We start from the raw sequence: 26,074 nt of genomic DNA on the forward strand, positions 1-26,074 counted from the left end.
TAGTAGAGCAGTTCACATCGAAATGGCTGAGAAATTAGATACAGATTCTTTTATTGTCTGTTTGCGTAATTTTCAAAACAGAAGAGGAAAAATTAAGCACCTTTACAGCGATAATGGCACCAACTTTGTTGGAGCTGACAATGAATTAAAAGAACTAATTGTGAATATTGATAAAAGAATGAGAAACGGTGATGCGGCAGCATTAGCCTTAAAATGGACATTCAATCCTCCCGCGGCATCCCATTTCGGCGGAGTATGGGAGAGGCTTATTAAAATCATAAAGTTATCGCTATATAAAATGCTGAAGCAGTATGGTAGTCGTTTACCACGACCAGCAATTTTAAGATCTGCTCTGATCCAAGTAGAATTTATTCTAAACTCTCGTCCATTAACACACATACCAGTAGAAGATATCGACGACGAAATAATGACACCATTTCATATTCTAATTGGTCGTGCTGGAGAATATGTACCACCTTATGATCCAACTGCAATTCACTTAGAAAAACATCATTGGAAAAAGGTTCAAAACTATGGGAAATATTTTTGGGATCGGTGGACGAAAGAGTACCTTCCATTATTGTTGAAACGAAATAAATGGACTAATCAAATTGAACCTATTAAAGTTGACGATATTGTTGTAATAACTGATGATAAGGCACCTCCTGGAACATGGTTGAAAGGTCGAGTAATCAGTGTTAGAATGGCTAAAGATGGACAAGTAAGATCTGCTGAAATTAAAACATCTAAAGGTATTTATGAAAGACCAGCCGTCAAAGTGGCAGTTTTAGATGTTCGGAAAATTCAAAAGCCAAAGCCATCTTTAGAAACAAATGATGATTTATTTCAACAAACTCAAAACTTTCAAGGAAGTCATGACACAATTCCACTTTCAGAACCGAAGAAACTAGATTCACCAGATTTAATCCCGAATCAAGATGATCATGAAGAAATGTGTATCCAAAATTCAACACAAATGTCTAGTCCTAAGTAAAAAGACAATATTAATATCATTTCATATAATAAGTAATAAATCGCTTATCGACAATTATTATTGTAAATCTAGTAGATTTACGGGGTCCGGAATGTAACGAACGCGAATCAATCAATTTGCATTTCAAACTCAAGTTGTCATTTTCCTTAAGTTATACAGCGCACCGCATGGCATATTGTTAGTTGCAATATGCGCATAGTTGATAATTCTCTGCTACCCAAGACAATTACGTCATAAACTAATCTTCTACGAAGGACCAAGAAAGAGACCCATAAATTGTAATGAAAATAGTGACGCACCGATAGTGGCGGCGATAACAAAGTAGAGATAATAAGAAAGGGACCCAAAAGATAATGAGTCAAATCAGGTAGAATGTATTGTACATTCATTCATATATATAAGGCTTAGCATTAGTAATAAAGTTAGTTCTAGACCACAGTTCTACAGTGTATGTTTTCTACATCCGAAAACCGTAAAGCTCCGGCGTCACAGTTCTACTAATAACAAACAGATGCTACTGATCTCCCTTAGCATAGATCCGCAGCCTAATGCACGCGCCCTGTCGGAGTAACTATCAGCACGGATTATAGAGATTTAACCAAAAAAAACATACTGAAATAGGCTTAGTACAAAACAATATTGTTTGGCGACATTGCCCAACAGTGGTTAAGAACTTTTATAACAGTTGTTGTTGCTGCTAAGCTTCAGCGCTGGAATGCATTCGAAGCTTCAACATGTTGACACTGCAATAACTAACTAGCTCAGGGTCAATGTAATCAGGATGCTCTAATACCTATATCATAAGCGATGCAATAATTGTGAGATACACAAAATGAACTGCTTTTTCTATATTCAGCTCCTCAATTTGAGATTGCCAAGCAAAAACTAATGTCAACCTAGAGTTGGCCGATTGAAATGCATCATGATGAGTTCAACAATAATTGATGCATGATGTTTCCGAAACCCGATCAAATTGTTTACTAGAACGCGACTGAAACCAACACTGTCATAAACAACATTCTATTCTATTCTATTCTATTCTAGTGCTTGCACAGCCAGTATTGAAAAGCATCCTGGAAATATCAAAATTTCTTCTGATATTTTCTTGTCAGCATTAATATTTGCAGCATATCATAGATGTGATACAAATATTAAAATGGCCAGGCCCACTGTGCAGACTTTTGGATTGAAAGATAATTCAAAAATATAAGGCAATCAGGTTATCCACTTATGAATGACATGATTGACAAACCTTTTTGAATTGATTGAAGGAAGAAACGGGGACAACCGTACCAACCGTTTCAGTTTAGGGGAATGATGTTTGAATATAAAATTGTTGGGAGTGGTGCTGCTAAGAAGGTTAATGCACACTCCGTTATAGTTGGGATCTCTTCTCCTGGGATGGGGCACAGGCATTTGTCCATGTGTTCTGGCTTTAAAGCCTAGGCTTAAGCGCCATTGCTCGCTCTCTGGAACGAGAAAGAAAGAATAATAGTCCCATCCCCGAATCCAAAAATAAAAATTTATGTACGTCAGCAAAAATGCAAATGCTTATGCAAATGTGTATTACCCTGGTTTATTTTTATGATGTAAATCCCTTATATCGCCAATGGTTCGCAGTTCACAATTTTCGCGAACTTCGAGACAAATTAAATTACAGTGTATTCGCTCGTTGGGGTCTTGAAAAATGGGTTCGTTGGTAGGGTAGGACTGGTGGGCCAGTACAATATTTCTGGCTTTTGATACCATGAACTCAATATATTAAGACAAAACTTTGTGCCGAAACCAACAGTGACGGACCGCACAATTTGAGGGAATTAATATTGAAACTTCTTGTAAAACAAAATTGTGTAAATGAACGAAAGATGGATGTACGAGGTATACCTAAACAGATACATAATAGATAATACTAAAACAATATATGTAATGTTTCGCCTGTCAGACTGCGCTAACCTAGAGTCTAAGTGTTCGCTTTGACGAAGGTAAAGCGAAAGAGAAAATTTACAAAATTTGATGAAAGAATATTTAAGAGATATATGTATAGTACGCACACAATAATAAAAATAGAGTTTACAAACTAGAAGAAAAAAAGTAAGGAACAAACTCACCAGATAATTCCAGTACTCGCCCTTAAATTTATCAGGTTGCTTCAGATATCAAAACCCGCGGATCGCTCTTACGGCATACATATGGTTGAATCACGATCAGTTCACCATCATCACCGTCCTTAGCACCAAAGATCGTTACGGTCTTTTAGCAGTTTTGCGTAGCTCAACCGTAAATATCCAACACCAATCGACTTGAACCTCAAATTTAGGAAACAGCTGGTAACACCAAATTTCTCAGCAATCTCCTCTTCTCCTCGAATGTGTTTTCACGCTTGAATGGTCTCCTTCGAATTTCAAAGTTTCCCTTTCGGAGGGAACCAACGGACTTCCACAACGCCAATAGCAGGAAACAAAACTTGATCGATGACCCACGTCCAAACCAAAAATCCGGAAAACGGCCTGTATTCGAAACCTTGTGACAATGATCCAATTCGTCTTCGAAATTTTTTAGATGTTTTTCAGCAGAAACTTGACAGCGCGGAAAAAATACTTGTTACTCGGCCAAGGCCTACTTCGTCTCTCCCAACACTGTCATAAACAACATTCGGAACAAAACTATATCGTTGTTAGCGCTTGTTTAGCAAAACAGTACATATCTCAAAAGCAAAAATACTTCCGAGATGATGGATAAGTTCTCCTGCCTCGCATATTTGCAAACGGCTGACAACGACGTTGTTATCCGTAACATTCGGAAGTACGTACCATCGTCTGTCAGTTAATCAGGTTTGAAATCAAGCTACGGTCAAAATAGATCGCCCTTACAAAATGTAAATACTGCGTAAGTTGTGATCTATTATACAGATAGGAGATTCAAAACTATGCTCATGTAGAATTCAAGCGATGCATGCTTAGAAATGTTTCAATGGCATCATCAAGTTTGGAAATCTTGATTCAATCGCATGCTTTAAAACAGCATTTTGCATTACGTAGTTACGTCAACTTATGATATTTCGCCACACACACAACCCTATTTAATCCGCTAAAAGCTTACCTCATCGACTGATTTTAACGACTGCTGCTGCAGCTGCGCTTGTTGCTGCTGACTTTCCCGCTGTTGCTGCTGCTGATCCCCCCGATGGTCTTGCTGATGCTGACGCTGCTGTAGCTGCTGTTCGCTCGGAGTCGGTTGCTGATTCCGACTGATGCGATGCTGCACACTGCTCGTCGGGATCCGCGTCGGACTAGCCGTACGGCTGTGGATCGGCGACGATGGATTGCTCAGATGTGGCGACGAGGATGGAGGCGGAAATGAAGTCTGAAAAAGAATATCAGCGGGTAGCGAATTTCAGAAGCCCATCCGACCGAGACTGAGACTCAGCAAAGGGATGGAACTGTTTGGTGGTGGTGGGATGTTGGTGGGATTGCTGGTGGCTGTGGTGGTGGTATTCATGACGGTGACGGGAGGGGTTTGGATCATTGGTGAAGGAGAAGTACGGGGAGATCTAGAAGAGTAAGTAGCATGGGGTGCACTCACATCTAGTCCCACCTGGAACACGGGATTACGGAGCGCCCAGTGGGGCGGGACAGTCGAAGGCGGGGGCATCGTGAAGTCCTGAGGTATCTGCATCTGCATCTGCTGGAGGCCCTCGACTGTCATGTGTGCCGGCATGCTACCATCACCAGTCATCATCTGGAAATGGAGGAAAAGAACGAAACGTTAATCATGTGTTTATAAGTCAGTATAAGTAATTTACTGATACAATTCGAGATCCTTAACAAGGAATTGATATCAATACATTGCTTTACCATTTGCACCTAAAAATATTTCAAAAAGAAATGACATCCTAACAGATCGTATCACCGCTGATTGTCTTACACAGTTTTGAAACTGAACTTGGATGTTTTCTGTGCTGAATTCCTAGTGGGATTTCTACCACAATTTATCCTTCAAATTCTTTCGCTGTTTCTCACAGAATTAATCGCATGTGTTCTTCGATGAATTTATCAAAGTTTCCATCCAGAAGTTTATCACGTATTGGATCCCTTGAATAGTTATTTGCAAGAATTGTTCGGTGTTGCTTCGAGATTGATGTTAGTTGATCCTAGCATTTCTTCAAAAGGTTTTCCCGATATGTTTCTATTTTTCGCTGGATTCCTCCAGGAGGTCCTTCCAAAAGTTATGCAAAGTTCCGTCAGGAATTTCTCCTAGTGGTTTATCGAGATAACTTTCCATCAGTTTCTCTCGGGATTTGTACAGAAGTTCTTCTAGAAACCCATCTGGAATTCCAATACTTTTCAAAGATCTCACAACTATTTTTCGAGATATCTCAGTTTTTGGCAGGATTTCTTCCGAAGTTCTTCACGAGATTTTTTCGAATAAGTCACTGCGGAGTTCCTTGCAAGATTTCACTTGCACTCGTTCCAACATTTCTTTGAAAATTTCTTACAAGAAATTTCGTAACTTATCGTCGGAGATAATTCGGGATAAACTTATTTAAAAAAAAAATCCCTGCAAGAACTCCGAGAGCATCTATTGAAGAAATCCCTGAACTAGCATCAAGAATCTTGAAACATTTGCGGGTAGGGAAACTAGGAAAAACTCTGGGAATAATCCGGAAAATAGTCCAAAAAAAATCTCAAATGGTTAACTGCAACAAATCCGGTAAACAACTACGCAGAAAAGCCTGGAAAAATCTCTGAACGAAGTATAAGCAGAACTCTATGAGAAATATTATCAATAGCTCCAGAAGAAAATAAGGCAAATAAAAGAGAAGAGTCCCAGGAGAACTCAAAGAGAAATCATAAGCGAAACTTGAAAAGAAACCCCGCATAAACCTTTAGGAAAAATTAAAGCAGGAACTCCTTTAGAAATCCAAAAAAAAAAATTCTAAAACAAAGCTCACGAAAATTTCGGAGAAATCTTCCGAAGTTCCCGGGAGGAAATGCTGTAGATTTGTGTAAAGCCCCTTAAACCCTTTACATTCAAATGCTTCAAGTTTTCACATCTCTTGAAACCCTCTAGTAAGAATCCCATGAATAACTCCTGTAGCAACTCTGGAAGAAGGCCCCGGGAGATTTTCTGGGGAAATCCCAAGACGAATGCCGTAAGGAATCGCGGAAAATATTCAAGAGGAATCCCTATAAAAGCTCTAGAAGAAATCCCGCGACAACATCTTCGATATATTCTGAGCGAAACTCTTGTGAAGATCTCAGGATAAGTATTGGTAGAAATCTCAGAAAATGTCTTTGAGCAAGACGCAGGAGGAATACCATGGAAAAGCCTCGAAGGACTGTGCTACCATGTGCAGCATAGTTGTCCCAATGTTAATAAGGATTCCCATAGACTATGGGACAACTATGCTGCGCACGGCAGTGTGGCAGCAATATCGGGAAAACCTCTGGAAACAGTTCTGTAAAGAAATTCTGTAGGATCCCGTGAAAAAGAAATCAGTCCAAAATTTGGAAATTTTGGAGGAATCCCGGTATGACTTCTTGGAAATAGGAATCCGGAAGGACCTCCGGGAGGACTTCAGAAACGAATACCAAGAAAAACATTGTCGAAAAAATTGGAAGGAGTCTGGTAAGAAATCCTGGGAGGCATTCCAAAAAGTGTTTCTAAATAAGTTCCAGAACAAACTTTGGAAAAATCCTTGTAGTGGAGTTTGTAGATGCACACACTAACGCTACTCTTCAACAACTTTTTTTTATTCTTACTCACAATGTAGTAAACTGTTGAGTCTACTTCTGAGCTGAACTATTTTTTATTCATACGACCCGATGTTTATTTATTCAACGGAGCAAAATTTCCCTGAGTATTCAAGATATTCCCTGAGTTTTCCAGGTTTTTCCTTGTTAAATAAAATTTCCTGAGGATTCCCGGTTTTCCATGTTTCTTCAGGTAGTAGATAATCTGTATTGTAATATTGTAAATGTAAATGTAATATTGCAAATAACAAGACCAGGTGCGCTAGTTTTAGCATTCATAAAAAACTGATGGACAAATTCCTAGTCGAACCTCTGGAATAATATCCGGAGGAACAACCGAATAGTTGGAGGAATTCTCCTACTCCTGGATCAATTCCCGGAAAACTCCTGCAGGAGTTCCCATAACATTTCTAGGAACTCCCTAAGGAACTATAATAGGAACTTCTGGATGAATCATCAGAAAAACTCCTTTCCTAGCGTAGTTCCTGGAGGGAACTACTACAGTCTTGTTCCGATTTTATCACGCCCCTTTTCAAGAATGCTTTAAATTTTTCTACAAAATCTAGACACATTTTTAATATGTTTAACGTTGCAAAACGCGCCTCCAACATCCATCCATCAGATGAGGAAAAACACTTTGTTTAACAGTAAATGAACGCAAAATTAAGTTCTGGCGCGCAGAGAGGATGAAAAATCGGAACATCACTGTATTGGTATCCCTGGAGAAGTTCCTCCGGATATTTCCACAAGAAAACTTTAGAGGAACTCTAAAAAAAACTCCCAGTGGAATTCGCCAATACGTTGATGAAAAAAAAACTCGCGAAATCCAGTAAAATTTTTTGGAGAAATCTCATGTGGAAAACCTGGAAGAATTCCACCTGCTGGAATTTAAAATGGAATTCCTGCAAAGTGCAAGGTCGAACTCATATAGAAATCTCAGGTGGAACTCCGGGAACAATTTTAGATGAAACTGCGGGGAAATCCCAGGTGGGACTCCAACAGAAATCTCGAGTTGAACACCTGGGGAAATTAAAACTGGAATCCCTGTGAAAATCTTAAATAGAACTGCTTGAAAAATGCCAGGTGGAACTTCTGGAGAAACTTCAGGTAGACCTCGTGAAGAAATCTCGAGTGGGTCTCCTAAAGAAATCTCACATGGAACTCCTGGAGAAATCCCAGGTGAAAGACCTGGAAAAATCCCAGGATGGACTTCTGGAGAAATCTTAGATGGAACTCATAAAAAATACTAGTTGGAACTCCTGGATAAACCCCAGGTGGAACCTCTGAATCTAGATGGAGCAGAGGGAAAAATCTCATGTAAAACTCCGCGCCCAATGCTCGCCATGTCACGCTCCACCTGGTCCGCCCATCGTGCTCTCTGCGCTCCACGCCTTCTTGTGCCAACCGGATCAGTTGCAAACACCAGCTTTGCAGGGTTGTTGTCCGGCATTCTTGCAACATGCCCTGCCCACCTTATCCTTCCGGCTTTGGCCACCTTCTGCATGCTGGGTTCGCCGTAAAGTACAGCGAGCTCGTGGTTCATCCTTCTTCGCCACACACCGTTCTCCAGCACACCGCCGAAGATCGTCCTTAGCACGCGTCGCTCGAAAACTCCGAGTGCTTGCAGGTCCTCCTCGAGCATGGTCCATGTCTCGTGTCCGTAGAGGACCACCGGTCTTATTATAGCGTTTTGTACATGGTGTATTTGGTGCGTAGGTGAATCTTTTTCGACCGCAGTTTCTTATGGAGCCCGTAGTAGGCCCGACTTCCGCTGATGAGGCGCCTGCGAATTTCACGGCTCACGTTGTTGTCAGCCGTCAGTAAGGATCCGAGGTAGACGAATTCCTCCACCACCTCGAAAGTATCCCCATCTATCGTAACATTACTACCCAGACGGATCCGGTCGTGTTCGGTTCCGCCTACCAGCATGTACTTTGTTTTTGAGGCATTCACCACCAGTCCGACCTTTGCTGTTTCGCGTTTCAGGCGGGTGTACAGCTCTGCCACCGTTCCAAATGTTCTGGCAATAATGTCCATGTCGTCCGCAAAGCACACAAATTGACCGGATTTTGTGAAAATCGCATTACACCTTCAGGAGCGATGTTGAAGAGTAGGCATGAGAGTCCATCACCTTGTCTCAGTCCCCGGCGAGATTCGAATGAAGTTCACCCGAAACCCTTACGCAGTTTTGCACACCGTTCATCGTTGATTTAATCAGTCTAGTCAGCTTCCCAGGAAAGCCGTTTTTGTCCATGATTCTCCATAGCTCTGCGCGGTCGATACTGTCGTATGCCGCTTTGAAGTCGATGAACAGGTGATGCGTTGGGACCCGGTATTCTCGTCTTTTCTGGAGGATTTGCCGTACGGTAAAGATCTGGTCCGTTGTCGACCGGCCGTCGATGAAGCCGGCTTGATAATTACCCAGGAACTCATTCGTTTTAGGTGACAGACGACGGAAGATGATTTGGGATAGCACTTTGTAGGCAGCATTCTAAATAGTGATCGCCCTGAAGTTCTCACAAACTGCTTGAGCAATCTAGGATGAAACTCCTGGAGAAATCCCAGGTGGAACTTTTAAAGAAAAAATCTGAAAAAAAAACACAGGTGGAACACGAGAAATCCTAGGTAGAACTTCTGTTTAAAAACGGATGGAACTCCTGGAGAAATTTCAGGTGGAATTACTAAATAAAACTCCGTTGGAACTCCTGGAAAAAATCTTAGGCGGAACTCCATTCTTTCCATCGCAGGTGAAACTACGGGGGAAAATCCACATGGGATTTCTCATGAAAAAACACAGGTGGAACTCCTGGAAAATTTCAGTGGAACTCTAGTGGATTGCTGAAGGAATTCCATGTGGAAATGTTGAAAAATCTCAGAATTGATGAATTCGTTGTAAAAAATTGCAGGTGGAATTCCAAATGAAACACATGCACAAATCCTGGGTTGAAATCTCCTGATAATAATTATTGGAAAACTTTATCATGTACAAAGAGCTACATATCTGCAATAGTACCAGCACAATGCTTTATCTCGTCGGAGGAATATTTTTAATTTGAAAGCAATGACAAGTGAACGTTTTTTTAAATACCGGTGGAAGCGAGCGTAACACTAGTTTACAGCATTTTTGAACTCGGTAAGCTGATGATCATTTTTGGCGTAGAATCATGCCCTGAGTTCGAAAACGCGAAGGAAAAAAATTACAGTAGAGCGGAAATTTTTTCGACTTTCCATACAAGGTTGATGATTTGAAATCGACTTTTGTTCTATTTTTAAGTAAAGTCGCTCACTTCACACATCTCATTCTCCGTAATCAATGCTCCGATTCAGCTGAATTTTTTAATGTAACTCGCCTACATATGATATGTCAAATAAACGGTGAGAAAGAATTTTTAGATTGTTTTTTTCTTATTGAAAAAAATACATTTCTTCATATATTTTTGGAAATTTTGCTAAAATTTAAGGAGATCGTCCCAAAAACTCGCCAATATCTTGAATTTCATCAATCTGACGCAAAACCTGCATTCAGATGATCGAATGGTATTGTATTCAGCTTCAAATTTATAAAAAAAGATTTGAATTTGGTTGAACAAAACGCAAGATATTTGAATTTTAGTAAATTCCATATTTTAAAAAATTGTAAAACTCGATATTAAGCTAAAACTCAAAAACTGCTCTACTTTAAATTTTTTGAAGCGCGGATTCGAAATCAGCACTAAATTGTACTTCAAAAATTTTGGTCGTTGATAGAAGTTCACGACTTTCGTTTTATTTTGTAAACTAGTGTAATTTGGCTTATTTTTGGTGTTCTATTTTTTTAATATAAATTTGGACCAAAAATAGATCACCGCAGAAAACGACCTTACACCGTTATTGGCCAGAAATGACAAGCACCATTGGCACACACTTAATTTTGAATACCTTCGGTTGTTTACATTGTACCCGTTTTTGACAGTTGGTGTATTGAGCCTCAGTAAAACGGATTACCGAAACTACCGAAATAATTCCGCTGTTCTAATTTCGTCAAAAAAGTAGCGAACAGGCAATTCAGGATTTAGTGAACATTTAGTCATTCTAAAATTAACTAAGCTAACAAAGTGGTCGACAAATTTGAGCAAGATGTTCTGATAATTAAAAAGTTACAATTTGTTGAATTTTACGTACCATCAGTTATGTTTGATTTTATTTTGATACGTACAGATTTAGCATATCCCATTAGCGTGGTTCAAAAAATAGTTTTTGCTCCACACCGCTTATTCGATTCCTATCCAGATGATATGCCTTCTCCCAAAATTTGAGCTCATTTGGTTGAAAATTGAGACTGCACAAGTCCTTTAAAGTTTGTATGAGAATTACTATGGGAAAACGATGTTTTTCATTCAATCCACCGTATCATTTTCCCAAGTGCCCTAGTGGATTAGTCGACCCTTGGTAATCCTAGGCTACTCTATCAGCTACAACTTTGCTGAAGACCGCATTCAACTCGAACGCCTCATTAATTAGTTACCGATTTTTATCCAGAATCGAAATCTTTGCTCATGATGGTTAAACTATTCGGTGGGCATCACTGCATTTTGCAGTGAAACATAGTAGCCATGATTTCAGTGTGCTATCTTTGGCGCCATATGCAGCAATGTTGCCTGCTAGGAAGCTGGAGGATCACTGTTAAAGTTTGCCCAGTTGGATACAAATCGATAACTAATTAATTAGGCGTCCGATTTGAATGCGGTCTTCGGCAAAGTTGTAGCTGATAGAGTAGCCTAGGATTACCAAGGGTTGACTAACCCACTAGGGCACTTGGGGAAATGCTACGGTGGATTGAACGAAAAATATCGTTTTCCCATAGTAATTCCCATACAAACTTTGAAGGGCTTGTGCAGTCTCAATTTTCAACCAAATGAGCTCAAATTTTGGGAGAAGGCATATCATCTGGATAGGAATCGAATAAGCGGTGTGGAGCAAAAACGATTTTTTGAACCACGCTAATATCCCATGCCGTTATTCAGTAATGACTCATCCACTTTGCTAAATGATAGCAAGCAGAATCAGTTCAGCCTAGCCAAACACCGTCAGCAACCTTGTGGTGAACACGATAAATGAAGAGGATTTTGAAAACTACATTCGTCGTGCATTTGCAAGAATCACAATTAGTCAGAAGAAAAAAAATCTCTCATTCAATTTTCGATTCAAAGGGTCAATCGACCTGACTGAAGCTGAACAACTGATGCGATGACGGAGTAGCGAAAGCAAAATGATTGCGGACGACCTTGATTGAAACGGAGTTTGCAGGTTGCTGCTGGTGCTGGTCTGGTTCACCACATCCACATGCAAACCAAAGTGCAGCGCAACTGGACTTGCGTTGCCAAACCCACCAAAAGAAAAGTCATGCCTTGGTGAATTCACATAATAATCGAACTAGCAGGGTTTTTTGGAAAAGCGATGTTTGGCAGATCTTTGAATTGTTCGTTCGTTCGTTGCTTCACTCTGTGGTTTGGTCTTTTTTTTTTTGTGCGACTGTTTTCGCTCATTTCTCTTTCTCTTCGGGTTGCACTTATGTGAACAACTTTTGTTTTGCGTTCGCATCAGATGTGAGTACCCAAATTGTTTCTTTTATTACGTACAGCTTCCGAGCGATTTTACTAAACGATTTGTGCAAATAGTTTACATAAAGTTTAACACACGTTATGTTTGTTTTCTCTCAGCATGAATCAAAACTAAGTGAATGTCCTAAATTGTTGTTTAAAAAAATGAAACATATAGTTAGTATTTTTCTTGGATCATTTAACTCCAGAAATGATATATGTGAAATCATACAACTGTTGTTGAAATTCTATGATGACCACTATTACAGTACTGCATAGCGAACACTAAAAAATAGGATTTATTACAAACTATTCAAAGAAACTATTGTAAAAAGCATCCATGTAATCACCATCATAGAAAACATTGCATGCGCCCGTCCTACCCCTACTCATCAGCATGCGGATAGGGAAAAATAAATGAATCTTCACCGACTTCTTCAACCGCAGCCAAACAGGAGACGTAAACCGAAAGAGAATGCAAAATAATCGAGTCTCATTCATTTATATGTATATACTCAGGTATGTGTGCTTCAGGATCGACTCTGCTGTATGTAGGTAGGTATGTGGGTATCTCTTGTATACCTTTACGACTCTGCGACTGATATGCAACATGATGGATACGTTGGCACACCCACCGAAAGCGTATAGTTTACTAGGGAAGAAATTATATGTTTATAGACAACTTTTGGAGAATATGAAGAAAGCATACGGTAAATCAAGCATAATATGGCTTGATTGAATTTTCCCTTCATACGTTACGGTCGTTGTGACGATAGAATTCTTCGAATCGTCATCATTGATTCTTACTAATTTACACTAATTAGGTTTGTGCTCTCGATTAAGAAAACAAATTGTTTGTGTTTATCACAAAATGCTACTAAAATCATCAAAATAAACTAAACTTTACCACCAATTGCGCATTGCACTCATTTGCCACACGCACATGGGAGAAACTTTCGCCAACAGTGGCCGACTTTATTTGCGACGACGACCAACGACGACGCCTTGTTGATCATGGTATTTCAATACTGTCATTGACCACGATCGGACGTAGAGCCACTGACAAAGTTGCAACACTGCTGCTGCTGTTGATTTGAACATATTTGAGTATAGGTGCCTAGTGCTGGTGCAGCACCTGTTGAATAATAATTCGATCGATGGAGCAACAACAAATAGACTATGCATGAATCAAGATGAAATTTAACACCACTACCTGGCGAGTAGAAAATCGCGAACCCAACAAACGTCATGAATTCAGCATGTTGATCCGGCATCTCTCCGGTTCATGCTGATAACAGAGCGTAAACCGGTCTCTGTTGTCATTTGATGTGTGCAATTGGTTTATGTTCCGTGTGATGTTCGTCACATTTGAGAAGAGCAGTGGTTCTCAACCGGAGTTTTATGAAGCTACATAACATTATTACGACAACGTCATCGGGAGCACCCGCATGTACTGAAGAACCGCGGATTCTACCGTAGCGCTGCAGAAGGTGTGTTGAACAGAATCCATGGTGCGAACTAGAGGTACTCATAAGAGATGTACCAGATAGCGTTGGGCAATTTTGAATCGATGTTCGCAACATCGATGTTTTTGTTCCGATTAATCTATTTTTTGAATCGATGTTGAAGCCCCACAAAATCGACTGAATCGATTTTTCACATTCGATTTTTCTTTCGATTCAAAAATATTAAATTTCAATTTTTTTTTCATAATACACTGTAGAATTTTACCATTAAAAAATGTACATAAAATCGAGGTAAAATGTATATAAAATCAAAGTACATAAAATCGAGAGTCTATATAATCTAGCGACCACTAAATCGAGACATACCTGTATATCTCAGGTTTGTTGGGAAATCTCTCTCAGAAGTCTAAGTGAATCTTTCTCAGGATTCTGTAGGAATCCTTCTTATGGTCTCGAGAGTCCCTTTCAGGGTTCTAGCGCATTCTTCTCTGGATTCCAGGTTAGTCCATCTCTGGATTCCAAACATTTCTTTGAGAATCCCTGTCAAGTTTCTAGATGAATTTCTCTTAATAATGTGGAAGATCCCCTCTTAGGACCCCTCTCAGGATTCTGGGGCAATCTCTTTTAGGATTCTAATGGAATGTCTTTCAATACTGTAGGAGAATTTATCTCATGATTCTAGGAGAATTCCTCTCAGGATTCTGGATGAATCCTCTAGGGAGATCTGGGAATATCCGTCTAAGTATTCTGGGAGAATCCCGAGGAAAAACTTCTCTCCAGATTCTGAGGCAATCCATCGCAGGATTCTGAGACAATCTATCACATGATTCAGACAGAATCCATCTCGGAAATCTGATGAAATCCTTTAGGATTCTGGAAGAATTTCTTTAAAGATTCTGAGAGACTCTGGAAAACTGGAGTTATCTCTCCAAAGATTCCAGGGAAATAGAATTCAGGGAGAATTCCTATTGGAAGGGTCTTTCTCTCTTTTCTGGGATAAGGTCTGTCAGGATGATAGTTTTCAGCATTTTGAAGGAATCTCTCACAGAATTTTAGAGGAATCCTCAGAATTATGGAAGAGTCTCTTTAAAAATCCTGGAGGATTTTTTCTCAGCAGTATTATATGGGAATACCTACCTATTAGAACTCCAGGGAATCTCTGAATTCTAAGGGAATTCATTCCACGATTTTAGGGTATTCCCTACCAGCGTTCCATACTAAGGGAGGATTCCAAGAAATTTCTGGATGATCTGGGTTGATTCCTCTAAGGATTCTGGAAGACCCTCACTTAGGATCCCACTCGGAATTCTGAGGAAAACTTTCTCAGCATTCTCAGTAACTCCTCTCAGACTTCAGACTCAGACTCAGAATCATACTCGGCATTCTCAGAATTGTGGCGAAATTCCTCTCAGAACTCTGGGGGGATCCCATACAGAATTCTAGTGGAATCCTTCTCAGGATTCTGCGTAAGATCCTTTTATAAATCTGTGGGAATATCACTAAGTATTCCACGGGTACACTTCCCAAGATTCTCTGAAAGTTCGGCCCCGTCAGGATTACATATGGTGTAATTTCTCTCAAGATTCTGGGGAATTTGTCTCATGATTCTGGAGAAATTCTTGGGATTCTGGAGCTATATTTTTCAAGATTATAGAGCACTCTCAATCAGAATTATCAATTATTGAAGAATCTCTCATGAGATTCTGGGCAGAATTCTCTAGATAAATTTAGATTTTGGAGAATCCCTTGCATAGGTTTTGTGATTCCTCTTAGAGTTCGCAAGAAATCCTTCCCAGCATTCTGTTTTCTGTATTCTGGAGCAGTTGCTCAAAGAAATCCTGAATTCTGGAAGAATCCCTCTTAGTAATCAGGGAAATTCCTTGGCATGATTATGGGAAGATTCTCTTGAGATTCTGATGTAATAATTTAAAGTATGAGGAGCGGACCTGGTGTGATGGTTAGAACACTTGACTATCACGCCGAGGACCTGGGATCGAATCCCACTCCCGACAAACTCACTAGATGTGGGTTCTTCCTTCGGAAGGGAAGTAAAGCGTTGGTCCCGAGATGAACTAGCCTAGGGCTAAAAATCTCGTTAATACAGATAAAAAAAAAATTTAAAGTATTCTAGAGGAATCACTCTCAGAGTTCTAGCACAATCCCTTCCAGGTTTCAGAAGTTAAGGGAAATCCTTTCAAAGATTCTGGGACAGTGTCTTTCAGGAATCTGAGGTATATTTTTTTTGTTTTATTTGGGAATACCTCTTAGAATACCAGCGAATTCTTTTCAGGATACTGGGGAAGTTCATTCTAGATGTCTTCGTAATCCATTCCAGTGAGAATTTTATCAGATTTTCGGAAAAATCCCTCTTAGGTTTCTAGATATATTTCTCTCAAGAATCTGGAACAATTCCTCTTATGATGCCTCTCAGGAATCTGGAGGAATCACTCGTAGAATTCTGGGAAATACCTTTCGAGATTCTGGCAGAGTTATTGTCAGCATTTTAAACGAATTCACCAAAGGATGTAAGGGAAATTTTGGGACAATACTTGGAAAAAAATCTGGAGGAATTCATCTTAGGATTCTGGAGGAATCCTATCTCCCAGAGTTCAGTGAGAGTATATCTCAGGTTTCTTTGGCAATTCCGACCATTATTTTGAGGGGATTCTGGAGTAATCCTTCTTAGGATTTTCAGCTACCCTTTTCAGGATTCTTTTAAGTTTCTTGGGGAATTCATCTTAAAATTTCGAAAATCTTTTTTTTTTGTGAGAATCTCTCTCAGTATTCTAGATGAATTTGTTTCAAGAATGTGGAAAACCGCCCTTGGATTTCGTCTCTGGATTCTGGGATAACCCCTGTCAGGATTCTGGAGCATTTTGAGAGAATCCCTAGGAAAACTTCTCTCAGGATTCTGAGACAATCTATCACAGGGGTCTGGGAGAATTCCTCTCGGGGCTCTGAGACAATCCAGATATGGATATGGAGTAATCTCTCTCAGGAAAAACAGAGAGAATTCCTACCAAGATACCGGAAAAGTCTTACTTCTTTTCGCTCAGGATTTCAGCATTCTGAAGAAACCTCACTCAATTCTAGAATTCAGAATTCTGGAGGAGTCTCTTTAAAGATCCCGGGGAGTTTCTCTCAGCAGTCTACGGGAATTTATCTCAGTACTATATTGGTGTACTTCTCAGAATTCCAAGGAATCTCAGGATCTCAAGACTATTCTTTCGATTCAAAAATATAAAATTTGATTTGTTTTGCAGAATGCACCGTCTCAACGTTATTTCTATTTTCGAATCAGAGTCGCGAAATGTACGATGTAGAATCTCAAATTTTGTTAACGAATTTATTAAGGCAAATAAAACATACCATGCAGTAAACGAATCATTTCATTGTTTTTTTTTATTATTTAATAATATTGAATCGATGTGAACACATCGATTCAAAGCATTCGATAAAATCGCTTAAATGCTGATCCGATTCGAATCAATTCACAAAAATCGATGTCTCAGCCAGATTTGCCCAATACTAGTACCAGCGCTGCAACAACAGGAATTTCTCAAACCATTGCAATAATGCATTGTAGGGATTCAAGCTGCCATTGCACTAAAAAAAGATTTGGAAATTTTTTCGTTCTGTAATCACATTTTAGGCCGATTTTATTTTAAATTACCTATTTTTTTCCAATAGGAACAACAAAGGGGCATAGCTTGAAGTAAACATACAAAAAGCATACGATATACCGAAAAGTTATATAAATCGAATTACTTAGCAAGATTAATACTGATCAAATAACTTTTTTTCCCTTCCCGCGTCAACTGCGGAGACGCAGAGGTGATCTCGGTCATAAAATAGCACATATTATCGCACTAACTTTCCTTCTCTTCCTCGGTGGCCGTCAAAGATGCACACTTAGGATGACAAGTTAACCCCAAGCTTCATCTCTTTGTTCTTTGTACAATTCTTTATACAGTTTTGTTTGTTCTAGATTGTGTTGTTCTTTGCTGTGCATGCATCGCTCCTGTAAGGGGTGAGCATCTCAGCATAATCGATCGCGTTCGCTATTGTTTCACGTTTGTCTTACTAACATTCCCTCCCTTCCTCGATGACCGTAAAGACGTGGCCGGCGCCGTTATTGACCTTAATAAAGTTGAGAGCTCTCGAACTGTGTACATTGAGAATAGTAAGCTAGTCCCAAGCCCTATTCATTGGTTCCTTGTGCAATTTCGATTGCTCTGGTCAATCACGGAGTAAAGCCTGCATCCGCAATAATCGGGACACAGAAATGCAGCAATAACTCTGCAATGGACACTTTGAAATTGCTCAAATTTTACCTGGGAACATCTTAAGATGTGTAGATTTCATCTGCAAAATTTCATCTGAATCAGGGCAGTATTTTTTGTTGTAGCAATGAAATAGTAGAACGTGTGCATTTGAATTTTGTACAGCACCTAGATTTTCTTGTCAGCGCTTTAACTTTTGAAATTGGAAAAGGATATGGCTGAAATTTTGAACACAAACCTCTCAATATACGTTTCCTGCATGGGCAAAATTTCAAAAAAATCGTTGCATTATCAAAAATTTTATAGACAAAACATGTATAGGGACTAACCCTGATTTTACCCCTTTTGACAGCAATTAGTGAGCACCCGTTATTGCTCTGATTGTACTGTTGAAAGTACAATTCCACAAAAAAACATGAAACTTTGCAGGCATAGTATGCACTTAATTAACTATCTTCTGTGAAAATTTCATGGAAATTGACCGAGGCATTTAAAAGCTATGAATAGGCTAACATCGCATATGAAAAACACGAAACTTTTTCACTAACACTCTCCCCTATCAAAGCTGGTAGCTCTCACACCAGTTGATCAAAGTTGATGAAATTTTGTATGAAAGTGCCTTTGTATGTATCACAACTGCCTACGAAATTTTGTTATTATTCTTGCTGTACTTTGGTCGGTAGCGCAAAATAACCATCTGTCATGCAGATGAAAATTGGTCGTGACTGTACAAAATAGTTAAACGCACATCGTTTCGTTTTAGAGCTACAGTTGAAAGTAATGCACCGATTTTTATGAAATTTGGCACAAATAATAAACCAACATCAATGAGCATTTAGTATTTTTTTGACCGTTTTTTTTTATTCATGGCAGAGTTACAGCGTTATTTCTGTGTCCCGATTATTGCGGATACAGGCTTTAGCAACTACGAATTGTGCGGTCATCTATGGTCATGCTCATGCTCATGTACAGTTTTGTTTGTTCTAGTTCTATTGCATCTTACATTGTTTTATAGATTACCGTGCAAATGTTCAATCGTCTAAAATATTTGTTCACACGTCAAACACAAAGGAAAGTAGCAAGTAAACAAACCGATTATTCCATGCACCACCCAAAAAGTGTAACCGACGCTTAAAATTTCTAGCAGCGAAACGAACCAATGTATGCATAAACTGGTGGGAACATATTGTGGTGTGACAAAAAACTTCTGCAGGGGGTCGAATACGGTGCAAAAAAAGCAATAGTCAATCACGCATTTGGCAACTGCAGGCATACCTCGATAGTACGTACACCACCGCTTCGTTTAGTGTACATACTATCGAATCACACATTTTTATTTCAAATTTCAAATCAAAGAATGTTATTTCTAGAATGTTATTTCTAGAATTGCCAAAACATTACATGTGGCCTAAGTGCCCGTTTATTAATTACGTAATTTTGCTTGTTTAGGATCCTATATTTATTGACAAAATCTTCTTGTGTTCTGGGGATGCTTCGTAGAGGCATCTCGTCTCTGGGAACGAATATTGGTTTTATTTGAGTTGTCTTTGAGAACCATCCAAACTGGTCTAGATATAATCAAATCGATCTACATAGATCTAATGAAATCGGTCAGTTATATCTTGTTATAGAAACATTCTAGATGTATTTTTTCCTGCAATATTTATTGCCGTGATATTTTCAAAATCTTCTGAACATTGCTCTTTCTAGGATTCCTCTAAGAGTTTTTTTTTTTTTTACGAGAAGGGATTCCTAGAGGTATCCCGGAACTCTTGGAGGAATTCAAGGAAAAATTACTTGATGAATCTTAGAAAGAATTCCTGTAGGAATCTCGGAATGAATTTCTTGAAGAATCTTGGAATGAATTCATGGAGAAATCCCGGAACGAAATTCCTGGAGGTATTGTGGAAGAAATACTGGAAATCCCGAAAGTATTACAGAATAAATTCTTGGTGAAGTTTCGGAAGGAAACTCTGGGGAAATCTCTGAAAGAGACCCTGGAATCTCATTAGGAATCGCAAAAGAATCTCCTGAAAAAAATCCTAAGAAATCCCAGTAAAAATTTCTGGAGAAATCTCGGAACGAACACCTAGGAGACTTTCGGAACTGAAAGAAACTTGAAACTTGAAGAAATCCCTAAAGCAAGCGAGAAAGCGAAACAATTGAATTAGTACACATTGACATTTTTTTTTTTTTGGGCTTCCAGATGGTAATCCTGGAAATTCTAGCAACCAGCATTCCAGCAGAATTTCTCTGGGAGTTCTTTCGAAAATGGTATCAGAAATCCTTACCGAGATTTCTTCAAAAACTCCTTGCATCAATCCGTAAGGATTTATTCCTGGAATTGCATACGAGATTCTTCCCGGAGTATGTTCTGGGAATTCTTCAGGAATTCCTTCTGAAACCCTTCCAGAAATTCTACAAGATCCCTAACAAGAACTTCATCCAGTATTCCTCTGAAAGCTTCTCCGAGATCCCTCCAGGAACATCTTCCGGTTTTTTTTTCGGGAGCTACTTCTGAATCAAGTATTCCTTCTGGGACTCCTACAATAATTTCACCAGGTAAATTCCTTCCGGGGTTCCTAATCTAATCTAATCTAATCTAATACAAACGCAGCCAGTACGAGAAAGCATCCTGGAAAGTAATCAGGTTAGATTGGGCCTAATTACTTTTCTTGTCAATATTGAGGCTTGTAGCATATCAAAGATATGATGCAAGCGTCAAAGCGGCCAGGCCTACTGCGTTGTATTTGCCGCAGAGATGATTCTTCGAATTGTCTCGAGTTTTAACTATTGTTTTCCGTCGAAGCAATTCCAGAATCTACAGGGGAGGATGGATGCGTGGACATACCGTACCAAACGCTCCAGATGTGTTAAATATGGGTAAAAATATACGCATGTGTAAATAATGTAATTGAATGGAATACGATGGATATTGGAAAGCTCTCACCCATTTAACTTGTGCGGTCCGAAGTTAATCATCCAATTTTGAAGTCGCGGTTCCGCGAGGCAGGACACTAATAAAAATGTCTTTATCGAAGTGTGCTTGGTCAGCGTTCTTCTTCTGTAATGATGCACACACGAGAAATTCAAGGGGACGGAACTCGTACGAAACGACTACTGTTACTGTTTTTCTTCTGTTAATTGACTTGTTCAAATATTTTCAAGACTTCATACAACAATTCAAAAATGCTCCTCCTGCCGGTCCCGACCGTTTTAGTGACGCGAATCTACTGCACACTCTGGGCGGCGTAGTGCCGGCTGCAACGCCACAAGCGGAACTGCGAAAAGCACACAATTTAACACTTCATCCCCAGTGCATCGAAAAATGGTGCATCAAATGCATGCTTTAGTAGCCCACAATTTTAATTTTCCCGATCAAAATCTTCAATTAGCACTTTTCACTGTTCAATGGAATCGGAATTCTTAAACGACGGTATTAGAACGCGAAAAAATCTGACAAGCAGAGAAAATGCATCCGTTCGCGGCGAAACCTACTTCGATCTCTCCCAGGTAAATTCCTTCCGGGGTTCCTCCGAGAATTTCTTCTGGGTGACTGTCAGGAATTACTTTTCGGGAACTTCTTCCGAGATTCCTCTTAGAGCTTCTTCTAGGAATTCTTTCTGATACTGATTCCGAGATTTCTTCGAGTACTCTTTCCAGGAATCATCTAGGGACTCTTTTTTGGTCTCTACTAAGAGCTCCGTCAGGAATCCCTGCAGACCCTTCTGGGATTCTTTCAGATGTTTGTAATGAAAATCCTCATGGAGTTTATTACGAATTTTTTGGAGTATTTTGTTTATGGAATTCCTCATATAGTTCCTGTAGGATTTCCTTGAATAAACAGAGGAAAAAGCAACTTAGTTATAGCTCCCTGAAGAATCACATAAATCCCAGAGGGATTCTAGAATAAGTTTGTGAAGAAACCACGGAGAGAATACTTGGAAGAGTTTCAGGAAATATTACTAAGGTAATCCTAGCAGGAGTAATGCTGAAGGAATCTCGGAATTAATTTCTACAGAAATCCAGGAATCTCTGGAAAAATCTCGGGGAACTTTCTGGATCAATCCTGGTAAGAGTTTTTGACGGAACTCCAGACGGAACCTCTTAAGGAATCTCAGAAAAAAAAATAAACTCCTGAAAAACCCCAGAAGAAACTTCTGAAGGAATCCTAAATAAACTACCGGAAAAATCTCATTGAGAGCTTACGGAATCCCAGAAGAAAGCTCTGAAACAAATTTGTGGATAAACCACGAGGGGAGTCCTGGATGGAATTCTTGTGGAATCCCAGAAGGAACTCCATAAGGTGAGCCACCATGCCACCATCAAGTTATAAAACAGCACACGCACGCATACCCCATATTTTGAATTAAATCCAACCACTCATCGCAGACAAACAGACGTAACACTTCGCTAATTCTCATCGTACACTGATTTAACGGTCTATTAAAAAAATTGATAGTTGGTCAACTGTCCACTCGTGGCGCTCGCATCGTTTTTGTTTGAGTTTGACGTTTGCCCACTGCCACCACCTAGTTGATGTTTATCCAAATTCAGTCCTTTTAGCATTGGGCGAACATGTTTTTGTGACTACTACACAGCGTAACAAAAATTAACTTTTGGTCTGCCTCAAGAACAAACTTATGTGACAGAGTAATATGTACTTCATATGTGCTAAAAACAAATATGTGTGTATGCTATAAAAAAGAATTATAGTAAACGGTATTCTACCGAGACCCTTTAAATATACACGAGCCGGCGGCTGTCGGTCTTTTTCAACTCGAACTGCTTTGCGACTTAGACGTCTTTCATCAACAGCTCCGAAATCTATCATCGTGTGGTTTAATTATCAAAAGTCGGTTCCCGGTAATTGCTCAGTTCACCTCAGTAAAACTTATTCGCGGATATAAAAAGAGTTTCTTCACTGTTTGATTTTAGAGTGTCTTGTCGGAGATTCAGTTTGTTTTTTAAGGTCTACTTAGTGTTTATTCCGTATGCTGCTTTTTGTTTTTGTTTGTGTATTCTTGATTATAATTTGTATTAATTGACTATCCTTTGTTAGTATGTAAGTTTTATATGTGACTGTAATTTATGTATTTGAAATCTTAGAATTAAATAACATCATTGGGGCTTAAACATAGCCTGTTACGGGGCAGCAGGGACGAAAGTCCTGGGGCCTGACGCACCCCCCCGCTTGCGAGTCAGCCGCGTAGTCGCCGGCTAAGAATAGGACTACTAACCCGAATTCAAGGTGTCAAGCAACCCGTGCTGAGGAATGAGTGATCGAGGGGGTGAAAAAGATGCTCGATCTTTAACGGAGCCTGTGGGGTACCTGGGCACCCCCCACAGTAAGCTGTCCCTTACCGCGTTAATGCAGGGCTCTGGCGTGGTGGACATTCTTTCCCGTGCTACTCGTGGGATTTAATCATGAAGTCAAATAGAAATCAGAATCTAGGTGGAAATAGTGGTGGGATCAACCCCTTCGCAAGAAGCGGGTTGATGAGATCTCCGACAAGGAGAAGTGAGGAGATAGGCGCTGGGAGTTGCGTACGCAGCTCAAGCGTGGGTGCTCCAGTCCACTTCCCGGCAAGCCAGCCGGTGGAGGTTATGGACGGAGCGTGGTTGTTGAGGGCCGTCAACCGAGGATCCAAAGGACGGTCCGCAATAGAGGTGGCTGAGCAGCAGCTTGGCAAAATCATCGACTTTGCGTCCACTAAGTCGAACATAAGCAAGGACCTGAAAACGGCCTTGCTTCGACTTAGGGCGTCGATCGACGATGCCAAGCAGGAGCACGCGGCACTCGCGTTGCTGACTGCTGCAGCAGCGGAGCCTGCAAATGAGAAAGTGCCGAAGTTTACCCAAACGGAGGCCTTCTCCTTCGCAGGAAGTCCGAATAAGGCGGAAGCGACTGCTCGCGACAAACGGGGCAAGCAATCGCAGAAGCGGGCGAGGCAACCGTCAGGCGAGGAGCTGTCTGGCGGTGCCCGCAAGGCCAGGCGAATCATTACCCCGAAAGTCGGTAATAATGTCGGAAGGTCGGACCCCAGCCAGGGTTCCCGGAAAGCTGGGAAGGGTGGGCCTGAAAAGGCTGGCCCGTCCCGGAACGATGGGAACAAAGGGTTGCGACCGCTAGTGGGCCCTCAACAGCCACAGAGTAGGGCGATCCAAGGGGAGGACCCCCCTTGGACGAAGGTAGAGCGGAAGAGGAAGAAGAAGGCGAATCCGCAGGTAGTAGCGCAGGACGCCAAGCCAAGGCGTAGGAGGGCAGGTGCCAAGCGCGAGAAAGGCGACGCTATCGTCATCAAGACGGAACAGTCCAAGTACTCGGACGTCTTGAAGATGATGCGAAGCGACGCCAAGCTTGAGGGTCTTGGAGCCGACGTACGCAGTATTAGACGTACTCGTACGGGCGAGATGATCCTGGAGCTAAAGCGCCAGAAGGAGCACAAGGGCGCCGCCTATAAGAGGCTGGCAGAAGAGGTCCTTGGTGAGGGTGTGCAGGTGAGGGCTCTGACACATGAGGCGACTCTGAAGGTCAAGGACATCGATGAGATCACCGAAGTGGAAGAGCTCGTCACGGCACTGCGGCAACAGTGCGATGTGCAGGTGGCCGCCGCAGCCGTTAAGCTACGGAAAGGGCCAGCAGGGACACAGATAGCTTTGGTTCAGCTACCTGTGGCGGACGTCAAAAAGTCCGTTAAAGTAGGGAGCATAAAGGTGGGTTGGTGTGTATGTCACCTGACATTCCACGAGCCACCAGAGGTTTGCTTCAGGTGTCTGGAACCAGGACACAAGTCGTGGGACTGCAAAGGCCCTGACAGGCGCAAACTGTGCAGGCGATGCGGCGCTGAAGGTCATAAGGCCCAAAGCTGCACGAGTCCGCCCATCTGCATGATCTGTACCGGGAAATCCTCGAACAACAGACATCCGATGGGTGGTCCAAGGTGCCCGGCCTTCAAGAAAGCCGCAGTGAACAACAAATCACAGTGCAGGTAACGCAGCTGAACCTGAACCACTGTGATGCGGCTCAGCAACTGCTTTGTCAGGCGGTTTCTGAGTGGAAGACGGATATCGCCATCATATCGGACCCATACCGAGTACCCGCCGGCAACGGCAACTGGGTCGCGGATGGGACCAGAAAAATGGCGGCGATATGGACGACGGGTAAATACCCCGTTCAGGAGTTGGTGTCTACTACCTATGAGGGCTTCGTGGTCGCCAAAGTAAACGGGGTCTTCTTCTGTAGCTGTTATGCGCCTCCGCGGTGGCCGATCGAGCAGTTCACGCAAATGCTGGACCGCTTAACGACCGTGCTAACAGGGCGAAGGCCGGTGGTAATAGCGGGCGACTTTAATGCCTGGGCCGTGGAATGGGGAAGCCGTTTCACGAACCAGCGGGGTCAGATCCTGCTAGAAACACTGGCCATCTTAGATGTCGACTTGGCTAATGTCGGTACCAAGAGTACCTTTAGTCGAAACGGAGCGGAGTCAATTATTGACGTGACCTTTTGTAGTCCTGGCCTAACAAGTAGTTCGAACTGGAGAGTAGATGATGGCTACACTCACAGCGACCACCTGGCGGTTCGCTACAGTATCGACTACAATAACAGCAGACAGCGGATAGAAGAAGAGGCGGCTAGGCCAAGGCCAAGCCCTCGCAGGTGGAAGACATCATACTTCGACGAAGGGGTATTTAGGGAGGCGCTCCGCCGTGAGCGAAACTTAATCGGTTTAGACGGCGACGAGCTGGTAGCGGTGCTCTCACGTGCGTGTGATGCGACCATGCCTAGGCGAGTCCACCCTAGAAATGGGAGGCCACCGGCTTACTGGTGGACTGACGCGATTGCGGACCTGCGCCGCGCCTGCCTACGGGCTAGGCGGCGGATGCAGCGAGCACGATCAGAGGAAGAGCGAAACGAACGGCGGGTGGTGTTCGCCGCTGCAAAAGCCGCGCTTAAGACCGAGATAAGAGCAAGCAAAAAGGCCTGCTTTGAGGGTCT

General features: G+C 41.3%; 1 protein-coding gene across 3 annotated transcripts in view; it reads right to left on the minus strand.

Moving 5' to 3' along the window:
- LOC109423910 (rho GTPase-activating protein gacF) overlaps positions 1-26,074 on the minus strand; it is a 46,007-nt gene that overhangs the window by 14,061 nt on the left and 5,872 nt on the right. For 2 of the 3 annotated variants that reach the window (XM_019698970.3, XM_019698969.3), the window contains exons 3-4: positions 4,577-4,732; positions 4,094-4,357 (exon numbers count right to left, since the gene is read on the minus strand). In XM_019698970.3, the coding sequence (XP_019554515.3) occupies positions 4,094-4,357; positions 4,577-4,732 (420 nt within the window). The remainder of the gene's footprint in view (positions 1-4,093; positions 4,358-4,576; positions 4,733-26,074) is intronic. The other variant, XM_019698971.3, reaches the window with a different exon arrangement.

This window comes from Aedes albopictus, chromosome 2 (assembly GCF_035046485.1).
Source record: "Aedes albopictus strain Foshan chromosome 2, AalbF5, whole genome shotgun sequence".
Classification (NCBI taxonomy): Eukaryota; Metazoa; Arthropoda; class Insecta; order Diptera; family Culicidae; genus Aedes; species Aedes albopictus.